We start from the raw sequence: 17,189 nt of genomic DNA on the forward strand, positions 1-17,189 counted from the left end.
GAACAGGATTCGGGTCCGAACGGGATTTATGAAGGTAGTTCCTCCGCCGTCCACCAGGTGGCGCTGCTGCGCTGAAAATCATCTGAACGCTCCGGAATAGACCGAGCTGGACCAGGTGAAGGTAAGTGCTTCCCAAGCAACACATTTTCGGTTTTTAAATGAGGCGGTTTTTCCGAATAAGTCGGGTTTTCGTTCGGCCACACCCCCCGATTTCCGTCGCGTGCATGCCAGCGCCGATGCGCCACAATCCGATCGCGTGCGCCAAAATCCCGGGGTAATTCAGGTACAATCGGCGCAAATCGGAAATATTCGGGTAACACGTCGGGAAAACGCGAATCGGGCCCTTAGTAAATGACCCCCTGTGTCTTTCTTTTACTCTCATCTCGCTGCCGGCAGTTATCTCATCCTAGCTCAAAGGGTTAATTAGGACTCACCTTACAAAAGTCAAGAGGGCATAAAAATCAGGTAAGGAGCTCCTAAACCCTTGTCTATTGTACAACTTACTTGAATCTGTGTCAGAGAACAGCTAAAAAAAATTGTATCAGTGTCCAAATATACATGGACCTAGCTGTTTTGTGGAGCCATACAAGATTTCCAAATTGAATTGTTGTATTCTTTGACTGCATATTCAAGTCAAAATCCTCATACAGACTTGGACATGAGGTCGTAGCAACCATCTTCCAAATTCCGATTTTGGATAACCGTTTGCTATTGGACTATTTCGGTTCCCTGACAACATTATAAGACTAAAAAAAGCATAGCCATATTTTGACTCCCCAATTGTTGTTGTTAATCACCCGCTTTACACTAGAGGCGCACTGGAGACTGGACCTTTACTGTGCACCTGTCACACAACGACTCGCTGCCTCAGCACGAGGAGAAGCAGCTTTTTTCAATCACCTCACGAAAGAGGCGGGAAGCCGCTCGCGTCACGTGACCTCCCGTCTAGCGGACTCCGGCCCTGGAAGGCGGGAAGTCAGTCAGTCACGTCATTGGGGGGAGGCGGTTGAGGCGAGCGTGCAGTGTGACTGTGCTTTACCCAGCGTGCCTCGCGGGGCTGGTGGTCGGCCATCTTGTTCCGGCAGTGAGGCTGCGAATCCGTCTCCTCCATCTCCATTATCCTTTTCTTCCCTTCAAGGCTTGGCCTCTTCATCGTCCGTTGCCTCCCTCAATCCTCGGGACATGTCGGAGGTGACGCAGCGGCGGTAGCGGCCTCTCTGGCAGCAGGATCCTGAGGAGAAGCCTCCGAGACGTCGTCTGATCCCTCCTCTCCAGCGGCCGCTCCCCTCACACGACAGCAGGGACAGCATGGACGCCGTAAACGCATTTAACCAAGAGGTGAGGGCCTACTGCGGGGCTATGGGGAGACAGGAGGCCGCCATTAGGCTCAGGCCTATAGTGTTCAGGGAAAGGGTCATAGTTCATTAATGAGTGCAATGACCTGGACCTAAGGCCTACTCCCCACACTAGTAATGTAGTATAATATGCATGTGATATTAATATAGTCCATGATTTATTGTTTCATAGTGTGAATCTATTCCCACCTGCATAGTCTCTCCTTTTCTAGAGTTTGTAGACTTCTGCCTGCTGAATAAAATGTATTTTCTACACACAAGAGGGGAGGTAAATGTCTCAGTCCTTCTGAGCGGCTGTGTGGTGACTCGGATTTTCCTAGTCATCTATTTTGTTCTGTGGTCTTTTGACCTTTAGGGTGATGCCACTCATTACGTTTTTGGTCAGTTTTTGTCCGTTTTTTCCAATTATCTTAATAGTTCAACAGGTTATAAGCAGCCAAATGCATGGTAAACTGCCAAAAACAGACTGAAACGGATGTTTAAAAACTGACCAAAAACACCATGTGTGACATCACCCTTGGGTGAAGGCAGACATGCCGTCTTGGCTGTGTTTGAAAACACCTGCGATCAGGAGCGAGCCGCCGGTGGTTTGCATTGAATTAATGCAAAACATCGGCGGCTCGTTCCCGATTGCAGGCATTTCCATAGAAACGCCGATGCGATCAGGCCGCGGCCCGCCCCGGTGGTATGCGGCTTGGTTTGCGTTTGTAAATGCAGACAAAATGGCATGTGTGCACCACCCTTATATTGTTCCCGAAAACGTCCTGCGGGACAGCCCTATTCATAACCATTACTATGGGATGGATTTTATTGTTAGGTCATCAATATAATTATCAGCCAAACCCCTTTGCGTGCATTCACGTGCTGCTCTAAAAACTGCATCATTGGTTTGAGGTGGTTTTAGGGTGCTGTCACAGTGTGCTCTTGGACCGATTTTTAAACAGACTGAAAACGCATGCTTTTTTTTGTGTTTACCATGGTATGGTTTGGTATAGTTTACCATGGCTGGTATGAATCTGTTTATCTTTATTTCTAGAAGTGTAGGCAATTGTGAAACAGATCATAACACCAGTCAAACGCATGGTAAACAAACATACAAAACAGCATGCATTTTCAGTCTGTTTAAAAATGGACTTAGAATGCACCGAGTGACAGCACCTTCTAGGTGCATGTTCCACTTGCATTGGGGAGCTGTATCAATTTGTGGTAGAAAACTGGAGTAATTTGCACCAGAATTCTATATGCCATATTTGCTGCAGGTTTTAACCAATCTTGCTGTTTTCCAAAAAAGGAACGTGGCCGCTCAGAAAATAAACCGTGTACTACAGAATTAAAAAATTGTGGGGCAGTTGAGGGTGCGTTCACAGGTTTGTAAATGCAGCGCTAGCATAGGGGGGGGGGGTGTCTCTGCCCAAACATGTATGCGTTTCTATGGAAACGCCAGTGATCGGTAAAAAGAACCCAGGTTCCGGTCACCAATCAATTTTTCTTCCATGGAAACACATACGCGATTGGGCAGAGGCCCGCCCCCGTATGCTGGTGCTACGTTTATGAGCCCATGACCGTACCCTAAACTAGACCAACTAATAGGATGGCAAAGTACAACTCCCAGTCTTATACTGATCCATATTAATCTGGTGCAGCAGAGAACTGTCTAGTTGTACTCTGCACTGACTCTAAACACAAGCTTTTATCATGTCTCTTGCTCCATTGCTTGTTTTTTGGGATGTCATGTATGGTGCCCTCCAAGGCTTTTTACACATGCATTGTGATTTCCATTTGAAAAGGCATCACAATGCAATTCTAGATCTGCTTCCAGATAGATCCCATTGACTTTATAATTAGGTCACTTGGCTTGTTATTATTTCGGAGGGGAAACCTGCTAAAAAATGTGATTCACCTGTTCATGTCTTGCACCTGATAAAATAAGAAACTACAGCTAAAACCTCCTCAAAACTGATTACGATACAGTTTTAACTTCAATGTGTGAATTCCCATTGAGGGTGCGGTGATGCAGTGGGTTATTGGTGTGTTTTTAAACACATTGAGAAGTTGTGTTTGCAAAGGCCTGTGTATGTTTAGGATTTTTATTTTCTGGAAGTGTAAGCAGCTTTGAAAATGTTAACACAGTTGCTTACACTTGCAGAAATAAACTGATTCAAACCAGACAAACACATATGTTTTTAATGCATTTAAAAATGCCCCATGTGATCGCATGTAATTTTTATAAATCAATTAATCTTCATACTTCATCTTCATTAATTACACCACATTTAATTTTATCTATTATGCAGCTGTTCCTGTCAATCTCCACATGCATTCACATCACAGGGTGCTGTCACATGATAGGGTTTTGATGCCATTTTAAAACTGAATCAAAACACACAAGGGTGGGCCACGGCCGAATGCACACCCATGCAATAGGCACCCAGTGTCTTTATTTGGACAATACAGGCGGTCCCCTACTTAAGGACACCCGACTTACAGACAACCCATAGTTACAGACGGACCCCTCTGCCCACTGTGACCTCTGGTGAAGCTCTCTGGATGCTTTAAAATAGTCCCAGATTGCAATAATCAGCTTAAAATTGTCTGCAATGAAGCTTTATTGATAATTCTTGGTCCTATTACAGCAAAAAAATTTGAAACTCCAATTGTCACTGGGGCAAAAAAAAAAATTGTCGGGAACTACAATGATAAAATATACAGTTCCGACTTACATACAAATTCAACTTAAGAACAAACCTACAGTCCCTATCTTGTATGTAACCCGGGGACTGCCTGTACATGCATAAATTGCATTCAGCCGCCATTGCAATCGGCTGTGGCCTGCCCCTGTGGATTTTGAAACGGTATAAAAGAAAATGCTGTGTGTGACAGCACTCTTAAGGTTCTTTCACACTGGTGTTTTTTTTCTGACTGTGCATTCAAGACTGGCATTTTTTTTTTTCTTTCAAGGATCTTTTATCCAAGGAAAAAAAAATTTAAACCTGGCCATTCCACTGATGTGCCTTCACAAGGCAATAGAAATCAATGGGTCTGCAAAATAAAAACTGACAGGTCCGTTTTTTTTTTTTCATTGAGACTCAGAAACAAGGGGTTTGTTTTCTAACTAATGTTAAAGCCTTCAGGGTTTTTTTGTGGACGTGGGGGAGAAAAAAAGCACTCCATAAGCATCACAGGTGTAATATTGACGCCAAAAAACAAAGTGTAACAGAAACATGCACTGTACACGCCAATGTGAATCCACCCTTAAATTGGAAGACAGAGGCGTCCTATTTGCCTCAGTCTCACCAGTGTATGTTGTAAGGAGGAAATGCAGCATGGATGCAGCGTCTTAATAGATGTCGCTAGGGACAGTGATTTCACTGTGGGAAGCACCTTGAACCGAACCAGCCAATCACTGGCTGAATAGAGCCTCGCATTGCATAGCAGATGGTGGAAGGTTCTGTCCGCTGTGTAGTGACTGCTGAAGTTCAGACTTGATATTGGGTTGGAGCCCACAACCATGCTTGTAGTCCAGTCATTCTTGGGATTCTTGAACCATGTGCAGTTGTATGGACCAAACTTAGACACCAGGAATGAACCTTTCCAGACATGCCTTTCCTGTTTCCTGATCATCTTTCATTTTAGAAAAGATTCTGCTCTGATTTTTCTTCATTCATTCATCCATCCCTGTGAAACTAATCATGAATACTATTCAGAGCTGCCGTTTTGCTGCGCAGGGCCTATGCTCCCATCCTCTCCCCTTTGGCCAGTCCTCGAAATCTAGCCAATGCTCAGTTGGCTTTTCATGCAGCGACCAAGGTGGTGTGTCAAGGTCCCTAAGTGAACACTGTATAGTTGTAGTTAAGGAGGTTGGTAAGAACAGCTGATCTGTGGGAGTACATTCTGCCGATTAATGACATGCAGAACCCTTTAACTGCCGTTTTTGCATACATGCAATGTCCCTTTTGTCTGGTGTTTGCAATTGACATTTTAAATTGATCAATGATCTTGTAATTATGTACCTAAGTGTTTTTTTGTGTTTTTCTTTTGTTATGAAAGATTTTTCAAGCTTTAGGGTTGCCATATTTTTCGGACTATAAGACGCACCGGACCATAAGACGCACCTAGGTTTTAGAGGTGGAAAAATAAGAAAAAATGTTTTTTTCCCCAAATAGTGTGCTAAAATAATTAATAAAGTAACAGTAAAGTAGCGGCGCCTTACGGGGCGGTGCAGCCATGTTTCTTTTTGGATAGGGGTAGGGGGCGAGCAGCTTATGTGAATGTAGCCTAAGGGGACTGTGTAGAGCAGTGATTTTCAACCTTTTTTGAGCCGGGGCACACTTTTTATACTTAGAAAATCCTGGGGCACACCACCAACCAAAATAGCACAAAATGACACTAAAACAGTCATATTATACATATAGTTAATAATATAGATTCTAAATTTATTTTACTCACTCAGTGTGAAACCTGGGCCTGTTTCGATAAACACAAAAGGAATATCCTGGCAGGAATGGTGGAAAGACACACACAAAGCTTTTCCTCACCAGTTCTTAGTTTGTCCCTGTTTTTAGTATATGGTGCTGATTATTATGTGGCTCATATATTGCAAAATAAAGGGGTACAATGAGAAGTACTATGGCCATGAGGCTCATATACTCAGCATATGAGCTGGTACTTGTAGTACTTCAGCCTCATGACTATAGTATTTCTCATTGTTATATGCAGTATACTGCTGGAGTACTAAAAGTACCAGCTCATATGCTGAGTATTCTGCCAACAGTTCATATACTCAGGCAAAAGCTCATATAGTCAGCATTATCGGTGGGCATTACCTTGGCGGTGGGCAAATGCGAGAGTCTCTCCGCTCTCAGGATGATGCTCCGGCCTCGGTGATGTCATTTTGTCGCGGGAGGCTCAAAGCTTCCGCATCTGTTATTGTACACGTCTCCTACATTAATGGGGAGACTTTATTAGGGGACATTTATGGGGCACTGTTACCTGATTTTGAGGGATGGCTCCCGTGCCGACACTACAATTTTTCTGTCAGATTCAGCTCTATACAGAACACTTGGTGGTCGGGGGGAGTTGTTGCTAGGGCTTGGCTAGCAGCAAGCCCAGCCAACCAGTGTTGGGGCCAGAATTGGTGATGGGAATTACGGCTCTTTAGATAGAATTATGCTGACACGTAGTCAGGGGGTCTCAAGAGTTACCAGGGCTGTATGAGTATGTGACAATGGTCACAAGAGCTTACAATCTGAGCAAGAGAGGACACAGGAGGTGCCAGTGCTTGTACAATGGTCACAGGAGCTTACTATTTATGAGGAGGAGGGATCACAGGAGATTACAATCTATGAGGTGAAGGATAAAGGAGGTGAGAATGCTTGTACAATGGTCACATGAGCTTACAATCTGAGGGGACACAGGAGATGACAGTGCTTGTACAATGGTGACAAGAGCTTACAATCTATGAGGACGACGACACAGGAGGTAACATAGACTGTAAGCTTCTGTGACCTTGTACAAACTCTGTTTGGGAATTGTTCAGTTTCACACACCTGTGAGAGCAGCACAGCAGGCTCAGGAGCAGAGACTCTAGTACTGGTCACAGGTCTTGTCCCCCTCTCTAGTGTTATCTGATGCCCCTGCAGCACGAGCAGCTGGGACTCTGGTAGAAGACAGTGACCTTTCCGGCATCAGTCACAGTGAGAGCTCTGTGCTGAGGGGGCGTGGCTTCTACTTCCCTGCATCAGATAACCTGGAAGTGGTGTCTGTGTGCACTGCCCTGATCACTGAGCTCCGTTGCTCACATAAACTAGCAGGCGGCAGCTGTGTGTGGAGCCGAGCTCAGCACTGCCCCTGCGCTTACTGCTATGTGCCGTCCTCTATTCCCTCCTGCAGTGGAGGGCTATATTCGGACTATAAGACACACCACTGTTTTTTCCCCATTTTCTGGGGAAAAAATGTGCGTCTTATAGTCAAAAAAATACGGTATATATCGTATGCTTTCCAATATAGGGCATGGAATATTAAAAAGTCACTATCATGGGCAATTTCATGCAGCTCTTTATATGGAAAAATAAGGTAGCCTGGAGCCCCTCTGGTTAATTTGCATAATTTTAAAGCTTCTAAACTTAAAAACAAGGGGATAATAAGCTAAAGGAAGAGCAGGACCTACAGAGGGGGGACATGCACCAGTATGTACATGTGCTTGCTTCAGATTTTCTACATGTTGCTTGTATCTAGGATTTGTCCTGGTAAGATGGTGATTTAGTTGCAGATTCATTTTTTTTTTTTTTTTTTAATACTCTGCTTCTTGCACTGCTTGTTTTTGTAATAATTAAAGATGCCCATACCTTTTCTTCCCATAGCTGTCAGTTGTTTAGTCTACTCTCCCATTTCAGAACATATGCACAATGGGGAAGATTTATGCATTGTATGTCAGATTTCTGGTCTACATAACATGAATGGGTTGTAATTAGAGATGAGCGAACCCGATGGTTCGGCCGTCTAAACCTGACATATTACCGGATTGGTATCCAAACAGCCAATGTAGCAAGTTGATGAATGCGCATAACTAGCACCATGTGTGATCGTGGCCTAAGTCTTGTGTATTGAATGTTGTACCCAAGTGTTTACAGGAAAATTTCTTTCCCTCTTAACAGTGTGTTTTGTGCATGCAGCTTGGCATCTGCATTCAACTACTCTTGACAGTGGACAACGTTGCTGCCTGCATATGTAGTACCATTATTAATAAGGCCCTTGTTGTTTGACTTGATTTTGTTCATCGTTTATTAGCCCCAATTCAGAGAACAGCACTTTAATAATTTTTATATTTTGTTAACTGTTTAAAATTACACATCTACTAACCTTGCATATTCAAAATGCGTCTTCTCATCCTTAAGTGGGTATTTGAACGTCTGATACAAAAACCCATAATACTATAAATGAATATAACAAAACTCGATGTCATTAGTTACAAAATTTTATGGCCTCTAAAGTAGGTGAAGCTGTAACCAAGATGGCTGCCACTGGAAACTAAGTCCCTTGTAGTTCTCAGTAATACCTCCTCAGTCTTATTTTCTGCCCCTGGTGGTGATGTAACAAACTGTCCTGGTCTGTTACCATAGTAATGTGTAACTGCCATCATGGCACATCACCAAAACACTGGCCAAACTGGATGCACTGCAACCAACTGACTACAGACAAACGTAGTGGTGATCACATGACCTGCCCAGGCAGGTGCAGGACATGTGATCAGTGGCCATCTTATGTCCTTTGTCTTCTCTGTGCGTAGGAAATAAACAGATTGATTAACCCCTTCCCGCCGGGTCCCGGTGCATGGAGAGGGCTCGCGGGCCGAGCCCTCTCCATAGCCGGTAAGTCTTTGCTGCATATTGCTTTCACCGCGATCACCTCCGGCAATGCTGCCGGAGGCTTCAAAGAGATGGCGCCTCACGAAGGCCCGAAGCTGTCTCGTTTTAACCTATTCATTACAATGTGCTATCAGCACATTGTAATGAATGAGGAGTAAAATCCCCATATACTGCCATATTGCAGTATGGCAGTATATGGTAGGATCGATCAGACAACCTAGGGTTAAAGTACCCTAGGGAGTCTGAAAAATAGTTAAAGTAAAAGTAAAAAAAAGTTTAAAAAAAAAAATTTATATTAAAAAAACCTAAAAATTCAAATCACCCCCCTTTCCCTAGAACTGATATTAATATTAATAAACAGTAAAAATCATAAACACATTAGGTATCACCGCGTCCGAAAATGTCAGATCTATCAAAATATAATAACGGTTTTTCACTGCGTTTAACCCCGTAACAGAAAATAGCGTCCAAAGTCAAAAATGAAATTTTTTTGCCATTTTGGAAAATATAAAAAAATTCATAAAAAGTGATCAAAAGGTCGCACAGTCCTAACAATGATAGCAATGAAAACGCCATCAAAAGTCGCAAAAAATGACACCACCCACAGCTTCGTACACCAAAGTATGAAAAAGTTATTAGCGCCAGAAGATGACAAAATCAAAAAAAAAAATTTTTGTACAGGAGGTTTTAATTTTTTTAAATGTATGAAAACATTAGAAAACCTGTACAAATGTGGTATCCCTGTGATCGTAGCAACCCAAAGAATAAAGTAGACATGTCATTTGGGGCACACAGTGAAAGCTGTAAAATCCAAGCCCACAAGAAAACGTCGCAAATGTGTTTTTTCACCATTTTCACTGCATTTGGAATTTTTTTCCCGCTTCCCAGTGCGCGTCATGGAACATTAAATACCGTCACTACGAAGTGCAATTTGTTAGGCAGAAAATAAGCCATAACAGAGCTCTTTATGTGGAAAAATAAAAAAGTTATAGATTTTTGAAGGTGGGGTGTGAAAAATGGAAGTGAAAAAACTAAAAAAAGGCCAAGTCGTTAAGGGGTTAAAGGGCCGGTGGCCCATTGTATGTCCACAGCATTTTTCTGCTAAGCTGAGCAACATTTTAAACAACTAATTATATATTAGCTTATATTTTAGACTCATTTGTATATGAATTATGCTGATTCCTGTAATACCCCTTTAAATGTTAAATGATGAAGAAAAATATACAATGCGAATATGTAACACAGCAAGTGTTTGCCAAACTTCCATTTTTAGACCAGTGTACAAAATATATACCATGTATACATACGCTAACGTGCATAGACAGCAAAGCTATAGAAAAACTTGTGCTTGCCTTCTCCTGTGCTTGTCCCACGCCACCGGCACTTGGTGTCTGTTTGTATATCGAGGCAGGCACAAACAGGATACAGTATAAGAATTTGAATATACCAGGCGTCTGAGATACAGCCTTACAATTAGGAGACTTTGCCAAAAATTCATAAAATGTAGTAATTTTAATGTACTGCTAACCTATACATCCCCTTTAATAATTCATTCTTGACCTTAGTGCCAAACAAGCTGTACATAAATAGGTGTCCTTTTCTCAGTGGGTACTTAAAAAGTTCCCGCATTCATATTTAATAGCCCATGCCATCGATCCCTTAAAGGGAACCTGTCGCCACAGGGCTGTTCTCCAACCCCCTTCCATTTTAGCAGCTCTTCGTTCTCGTACATTAACCCTTGCATATGAGACTGATACACAGCATTCACAAAACGCATTGTTGGGCTACATTCACACTTCCGTTGCCTGCTGTACCGTAGCACGGCGGGCACACGGCAGTACCGGGGAGTGCGCTGCTAACCCCTGCCACCTCTCCATAAATACACAGCGCACGGTGTCGTATTCCGTCAAAAGATAGGACAAACAAAGTACAAACACAAGCAATAGTTTATTATACATTACAAACAGACATTAGGAGGGGGAGCGGGAACAGAAGTGACATCACTTTCTCTCCCTGTGCCCAACCTCGTTTACATAATTTAAAAAAAAAAAAAAAAAAGATTTTGAAGCTATATGCCTCCATGTAGAAGTCCATGCAGACATGCTATGATTTCATGTGATCAGATAAATTCATGGGGTTGATGTTGAAAACATTGCAAACACATTGCGGGCTGCCTAAAACAATAAAGCTGTACTTACCTTCCGGTGCCCTCCCGTATCCAGCGCTGCTGTCGCTCCGGTCCAGGCGCCATGTAAACAAACATGGCCGCCGTAGCAGCGCTGCTCCGGCGGCCATGTTTGTTTACATGGTGCCCGGAGCGACAGTACAGCTTTATTGTTTTAGGCAGCCCGCTCCCGGCCACATATATTTTTTTTTTTCAAAACTCGGACAACCCCTTTAAAATATGCAGCAAAGGGAAAGTTAACTACGTGGGGCACCAGACAATTCTTGCACAATTGCACTGCACAAAGATATATTATTGAACTCCCCCCTTACGCAACTTTAACCAATTTAAAAAAAACTATGCATCCATTAACCAAGCTAATGAGATAACAAAAATGTGTCATTGTATTAGCCACACAAAAATGGAACCTTCCTTGGTTCATAAGAATTGAAAGTACAATTCTCTAATTTACTATAATCTGCAGCTGTTTATCCACTAGCAGAGGTTTGACCTTGCTTTTTGTGTTACATTTAACTTTTTCTACATGTTCTGGCTCCCGGTGTTAATATGTAGCCATATTAGGCAAAGAGGATGTGTTAATTGTCTGTAGTAAAAACCGTAACTCATCTACATTATCTGTGAGGTGCAGCAGCTCCTGTGTGCAGCCTTGTCCAAATTCTCCCTGCAGTCTGCCTGCTAATAATACAGAAGGGGGAGGGCACATTTCAGATGACTATAACTTCTGATCTCTGGAACCTAAAATCTGTTTTCATCTGAAAGAGGAGATTCCCTTATTTCCTATTAATTTAACTTTGTTTCTAAGTGTCAGATAACAGGAGACATTAAGTGCAGTCGGGAGTTATTTGTATATTTAAAAATCATACCCGAAATTTTCACTTTAAATGTGCATACCTCTGTTCCCCCCGCTGGCCCTCCTCCCCCCCCCCCCCCCACACTGTAGCTGCTTGCACCTCAGATATGTTTCAGAATTTTGATAACGGCTATTGTTAATTAATGTTCATGTTATCACATAAGTCCTTGGCCCTAGAGATGCTTCCCTGCAAGGATGTCCTTGGCAGGGAAGCGGTTAAAATACTCCTATGAATGCATTTTTTGAAGTTGGGCAAGATCACCTTCCTAGTTGCTTGAATGAAGTGAATGGAATACCAATCCTGCATGTGCTTCATTGTCAGGGTGGTTACCAGGCTTTGACTAAGACTCCTTATAGTTTTTTTTACCTTCTGAAACTTTATGTAGGGGAAGCAGACAGTACAAACTTTCTCATGAAAGCTTCAAATCTAAAATTGTACTGATATTTCTCTTTCCAGCTCTTTTCGCTCATGGATATGAAGCCGCCAATTTCTCGAGCGAAAATGATTCTAATAACTAAAGCAGCAATCAAAGCTATTAAGGTAAGTGCAAATTACACACATTTGAGTACAGTCTTTATGTATATCGGAAACATGTAGCATTTTTGCATGAATAAAGTTGCCAATGGGTGTGGGTTCAGTATACTTGTTTTCCAGCAATGTTGGGGGGAACCCCTAGGCTAGGCATAATTTTGCTTAGTGTGGCCCCCTGGGTGTCTCAACTACAATAGGGCAATAATTATTTGTTACATTTCTGCACTAATTGATGCACTACTACTACTGGGCGACCTTCATGCACTGACCACAAATATGTAAATTGAACTTAATTTTTATATACAGCTTTGTGGTTGGTACTGTAGCACTGTGGCTCTGTGGAGTTCAATAACAATGAACCCTGTGCATCTTGGTGTACTGTACCACAGAGGTCTTACTGGAGTGCATAAACTCCTATCTCGGATTGACTTTTTTTTTTTTTTTTTTTTTGTATCATCCTTCAAATAGCATGAATCATGGACGGGATTGACTTTTTGTTGATTGTATTGTGTATAATGCCCTTGCACTGGGCATAAGTCTGTCAAAAGATAGGACAAACAAAGTAGATTTGCTGAAATACAAAAACTAGGTGTTTTTTATGCCTACTTTTTGTGACTATGGGGATGTTAAAATAGCCATACCTGCATTAGATGGCAGCATGTCCTGCTGATTTATCAGGTGACGACATCTTTTGTCACACCATAAATTGTCAGCAGCATGCAGATGTGGTCAGTACGGAGTTGAAGCGTTATCAAACATTGGTACATATTCACCTCCTACTTGCCATGTTTAAAAGTTCTAGATCTTGCTCATTTCTACTCCGATTGGTCTACGTTATAGGATTGTTTGTGACTAAATATTTTATTTTGGTGAATTTTTCCTATAGTTGTGTGTTCTCTAAAATGCAATGTTCTTGAAAAATGTGCTTATTTTGTTCCCGTTTATTCTTTAACAGCTTTACAAACACGTGGTCCAGATTGTAGAAAAGTTCATCAAAAAGGTAAAAACTTCTCAAATTATTGTATCATGTTTACTCCCATTTTCAGAGGCTTTAATTGTAGCTTAGGACAGTTGTCATGTGCTTTGACTGGCTGAGACTGATAAACAAATGATGCAAACTGGTGGCAGTAAAATTATTTCTGCATAATATAGCACAGTGGTGGCGAACCTATGGCACGTGTGCCAGAGAGGGCACGCAGAGCCCTTACTGCTGGCATCCGCCCCCTCCACCCAACCACTGCCAGGTGCCAGGCAATGTATCAGTGCTGCCTGAACCCTGGTCGCTAAGCCAGCTGTTCCTTCAGTCCCTAAGGTACCTGCAGGCTGCCCAGCGCTGCTGTCTGCTCACAGATTAACGCACGTCACAAGAATTTATGCAGGCAGCAGTAAGGAGCCCGCCACAGGTCATAGGTTGTGTGGGAGGAATCGCTGACGCTGGATCACCCAGCGTCTGCTTTATGGTTCCTTTCCACGTGCTGTCAGAATGATCTGCAGATGATTTGAACTGCAGGACAGAGTTCTGGCTTTTAGCAGGTGAGCTTTCAGATCTGCTCTATCTCCTGTGTCCTGTTTGGCCTCCTGTGTCACTCGACCCTACAATCAGCCTTTTATCTTAGTCATTCAGTGTATATATGACTGCTGTAAAACGAGCTCAGAGACTCCTGACTATCTCCTTAACAGCAATGTAGGCGGGCAACACAGAATGAAAGGTTTTAACCCGATGGGTGCAAGCTATAGTGTGTCCAATCCAAGACCACAGCGTTCAACAGGAAAGTAGCAGCACTCGGTCTCCAATTCAAAAGGTGTTTATTCACCAGGTGGATATATAGCAACATTTCAGCCAACTCAATGTAGCCATTCTCAAGCTACATTGAGTTAGCTGAAACGTTGCTGTATATCCACCTGGTGAATAAACACCTTTTGAATTGGAGACCGAGTTCTGCTACTTTCCTACTTTGCTGTTGACTATCTCCTTATATGTAGGAAAAAGCACCAGTCCTATGTAAGTTGCCTACATAAGCCTTTTCCTACCATAAATGTCAAGCAGTCCTGTTTAAGTAACACTGTAAAATTTTACACAGCACTGTGATTCAGGGAACTACAACAGTCCTTATTAAGTGTGTAGTCACACACGCAGCACTAGGGTATGGGGGCAAGCTTTGGCCCAACTGCATATTCGTTTCTATGGGTTTCCATAGGAATGCATACTCGATCGGGCCAAAGCCTGCCCCCGTACCATAGTGCTGCATTTGTAAATGCAGCGCTAGCAGTACTTGTGACCGCACACTAAAGCTACGTGAACATGTGCATGTAGCAGTCTTTGCATTAATAGGACTGCTGCCTCTTCCTCAATGGAAGGGAGTCGCACGTAAAGAATGAAACAAGTAAAGCAGTTTTGAAATGCAAATAAAACTCAACGGGAGGGAACCTACCACTGATCGGGAACGCATAATTTTATTGATTCTAAACTAAACCGTCAGTTTTCAGGTTAAATTGCCGTACTGGCACTTTGTGATAAGTAGGTTTTGGGTTGCAGTTTGGGCACTCGGTCTCTAACAGGTTCACCATCACTGATGTAGTAGAAGGAATACAGCTGGGGATAACATAAGAATACAATACTAGAGTTCACACCACACACAGTTATGCAATCCATATGTAACACAGACAGTTCCCAGGTTACACACACGATAGGTTCTTCAGTTCATTTTGTATGCAAGTCGGAACTGTATGTTTTATAATTATAACTCCAGACAATTTTTTTTGGTCTCTGTGATAATTGGATTTTAAAACCTTTAGTTTATCACAAGAACACCTGATCATTGTAGCCAGAGGGCTGTTTGTATCTAGGGGTCGTATAAGTTGGGAAAGCCTGTACTGTTCAAGTGAACGGCCCACAGGGCAAGTTTTGTCAATTCCAGGTCTTGTGCAACTCCCCAACAACTTACAAAGATTTTCGAGATTGCTACAATATGACAGTACAGTCTTTTCCTGGAAATATTATGCTGCACTGCTTATAAAGCAATGCGTTGCATTTTGCTTCTGTCTGATCTTTATCTAGTTCTAACTCTCTTAATCTTATTTCTGTTTAGTGCAAACCGGAATATAAAGTACCAGGCTTGTACGTTATTGACTCAATAGTTCGTCAGTCTCGTCATCAGTTTGGAATTGACAAAGATGTTTTTGGTCCAAGATTCATCAAGAACCTAACAGCCACTTTCCAGTGTTTGTATCTATGTCCAACAGAGGATAAGGTAGTGCACAACCATCTGTCTTTTTTTAAAAATCGAAGTACATGATTTTTCCATTTTGGTATTCTTTTAATATGTATGATTTGTTAGAGCTATTACATTTAACCTGCTTTTCTTGTACAGTTTATGAGCTTACCCCTATGTGTCATTTTCTGTACATATATGTTGTGTTCACGTGATCTTTAAACCCATAATGCTAAAAATAAATATAACAACTCAAGGTCCTTAGTCACAGAAAGATGATTACATAGTTTTTTATGATTCACAAAATTTTATGGCCTTTCTAAAGTATTGCCAAGATGGCTGCAACTGGGAACTACAAGTCCCATGATACTTTAGTTCTCAGTAACTACTCCTCCCTCTCATGCTCTTACCCCTGGTAACCATAGTTAAAATACCATAGTTACCAACCAACTACAGCCAAACTTAGTGGTGATCGCATGACCTTCTTAGGCAGGTGCAGGACATGTCATGTGGACATGTGACCAGCGGGATCTTCTGTCGTGTCTCCTCCACATGGAGAAAATTAACTGACTGATTAAAGGACCAGTAGCATTTTAATTATTCATTAGTGTCAGCAGCATTTTATGCTAAAGGGAGCAAAATTGGCTAAAGGACAGCTAATTAGTTTATATTTTAAGGACCCATTTGTATATGAATTATGCTGATTCCTGAAATACCCCTTTTAACTTAAAGGACACCTGTCATCAGGTCTGTCACTTGTCCTGTCACCTCTACCTGTTAGAGCAGCTCACAAGGATCCACCCCAGCCTTTATCTAGTTATTTCATACATTAATCATTGTAAAATCATCTTTTCTTTATAAAGTAAATGAGGCTGGTCACATGATCAGAGGCAGTGATGTCACCCCTGTTACGCCTCCCCCTGCTCATGTCTGTGTGTAATGTATAGTAAAGCATTGCTAATGTGTGTGCTGCATCTGCTGACATGCTGCATCCTCCTAATACACAGACATCAGCTACACAAGTACCTGACATGTTCTGCTATAACATGGCTGCCTGAAGCTGCTGTATCTCTCCTATACGCACACGCACACACACAGGCTGCAAGGGGTGTGGCCACCAGCACATGGAGCAGCCATTACATGGAGCAGCTGTCAGTCAAGCACTGGGGGTGTGTCTGTGCCTCCCACTCATGAATAAGGTGGACAGCTTGAATATGCTAATGACTCATTGGACCAGAATATTGTATTTGCACCCAAAATGTGATAAAATCGATGCTCCGATGGCTTTAGGCGACCCATGTGCTTTGGTCGTTCGACCCCTGCTGGGAGCACGACCCACAGGTTGAGAACCCCTGCTTTAAAGAGAACCGATCAGCACAAGTTCTCCTAATAGGTTCACATACTGATAGTAACTTTACTGGTTAACCACTTTATTCAGCTTGGTGGCATAATCTGGAAAACCTGCTTTGAAGCGAAATGTAAATTGGTTATAAAATGTTAACAAGGTAAAACATTTAGCACTGAAATAAAGCTCTTATTGAATGTGCCTTTCACTGTATATGAATTCTCTGTATCCAGAGACACAACTAACCGCCTCTCCAGAAGGATGGTAAATGACGTCAGTCACAGTGGAGGGGGTCTTTTCAGGCGGAGAGAGCTTGACTTCACTGTTAAAGTATCCGCCTCCTTGA

At 42.4% G+C, this 17,189-nt stretch overlaps 2 protein-coding genes across 2 annotated transcripts in view; one reads left to right on the forward strand and one right to left on the reverse strand.

Annotated features, from left to right (window-relative positions):
- HUNK (hormonally up-regulated Neu-associated kinase) overlaps window positions 1-864 on the reverse strand; it is a 94,953-nt gene extending 94,089 nt beyond the window's left edge. The window contains exon 1 of the mRNA XM_072138642.1: window positions 798-864. The gene's annotated coding sequence lies outside the window, so the exon portion shown is untranslated. The remainder of the gene's footprint in view (window positions 1-797) is intronic.
- A 93-nt stretch (window positions 865-957) lies between these two features.
- The window catches only part of SCAF4 (SR-related CTD associated factor 4), a 56,819-nt gene continuing 40,587 nt past the window's right edge, over window positions 958-17,189 (forward strand). Inside the window, exons 1-4 of the mRNA XM_072138641.1 lie at window positions 958-1,338; window positions 12,212-12,295; window positions 13,242-13,286; window positions 15,376-15,537. Of these exons, the coding sequence (XP_071994742.1) occupies window positions 1,309-1,338; window positions 12,212-12,295; window positions 13,242-13,286; window positions 15,376-15,537 (321 nt within the window). The 5' untranslated portion in view covers window positions 958-1,308. The remainder of the gene's footprint in view (window positions 1,339-12,211; window positions 12,296-13,241; window positions 13,287-15,375; window positions 15,538-17,189) is intronic.

This window comes from Engystomops pustulosus, chromosome 2 (genome assembly GCF_040894005.1).
Source record: "Engystomops pustulosus chromosome 2, aEngPut4.maternal, whole genome shotgun sequence".
In the NCBI taxonomy this organism is placed as follows: Eukaryota; Metazoa; Chordata; class Amphibia; order Anura; family Leptodactylidae; genus Engystomops; species Engystomops pustulosus.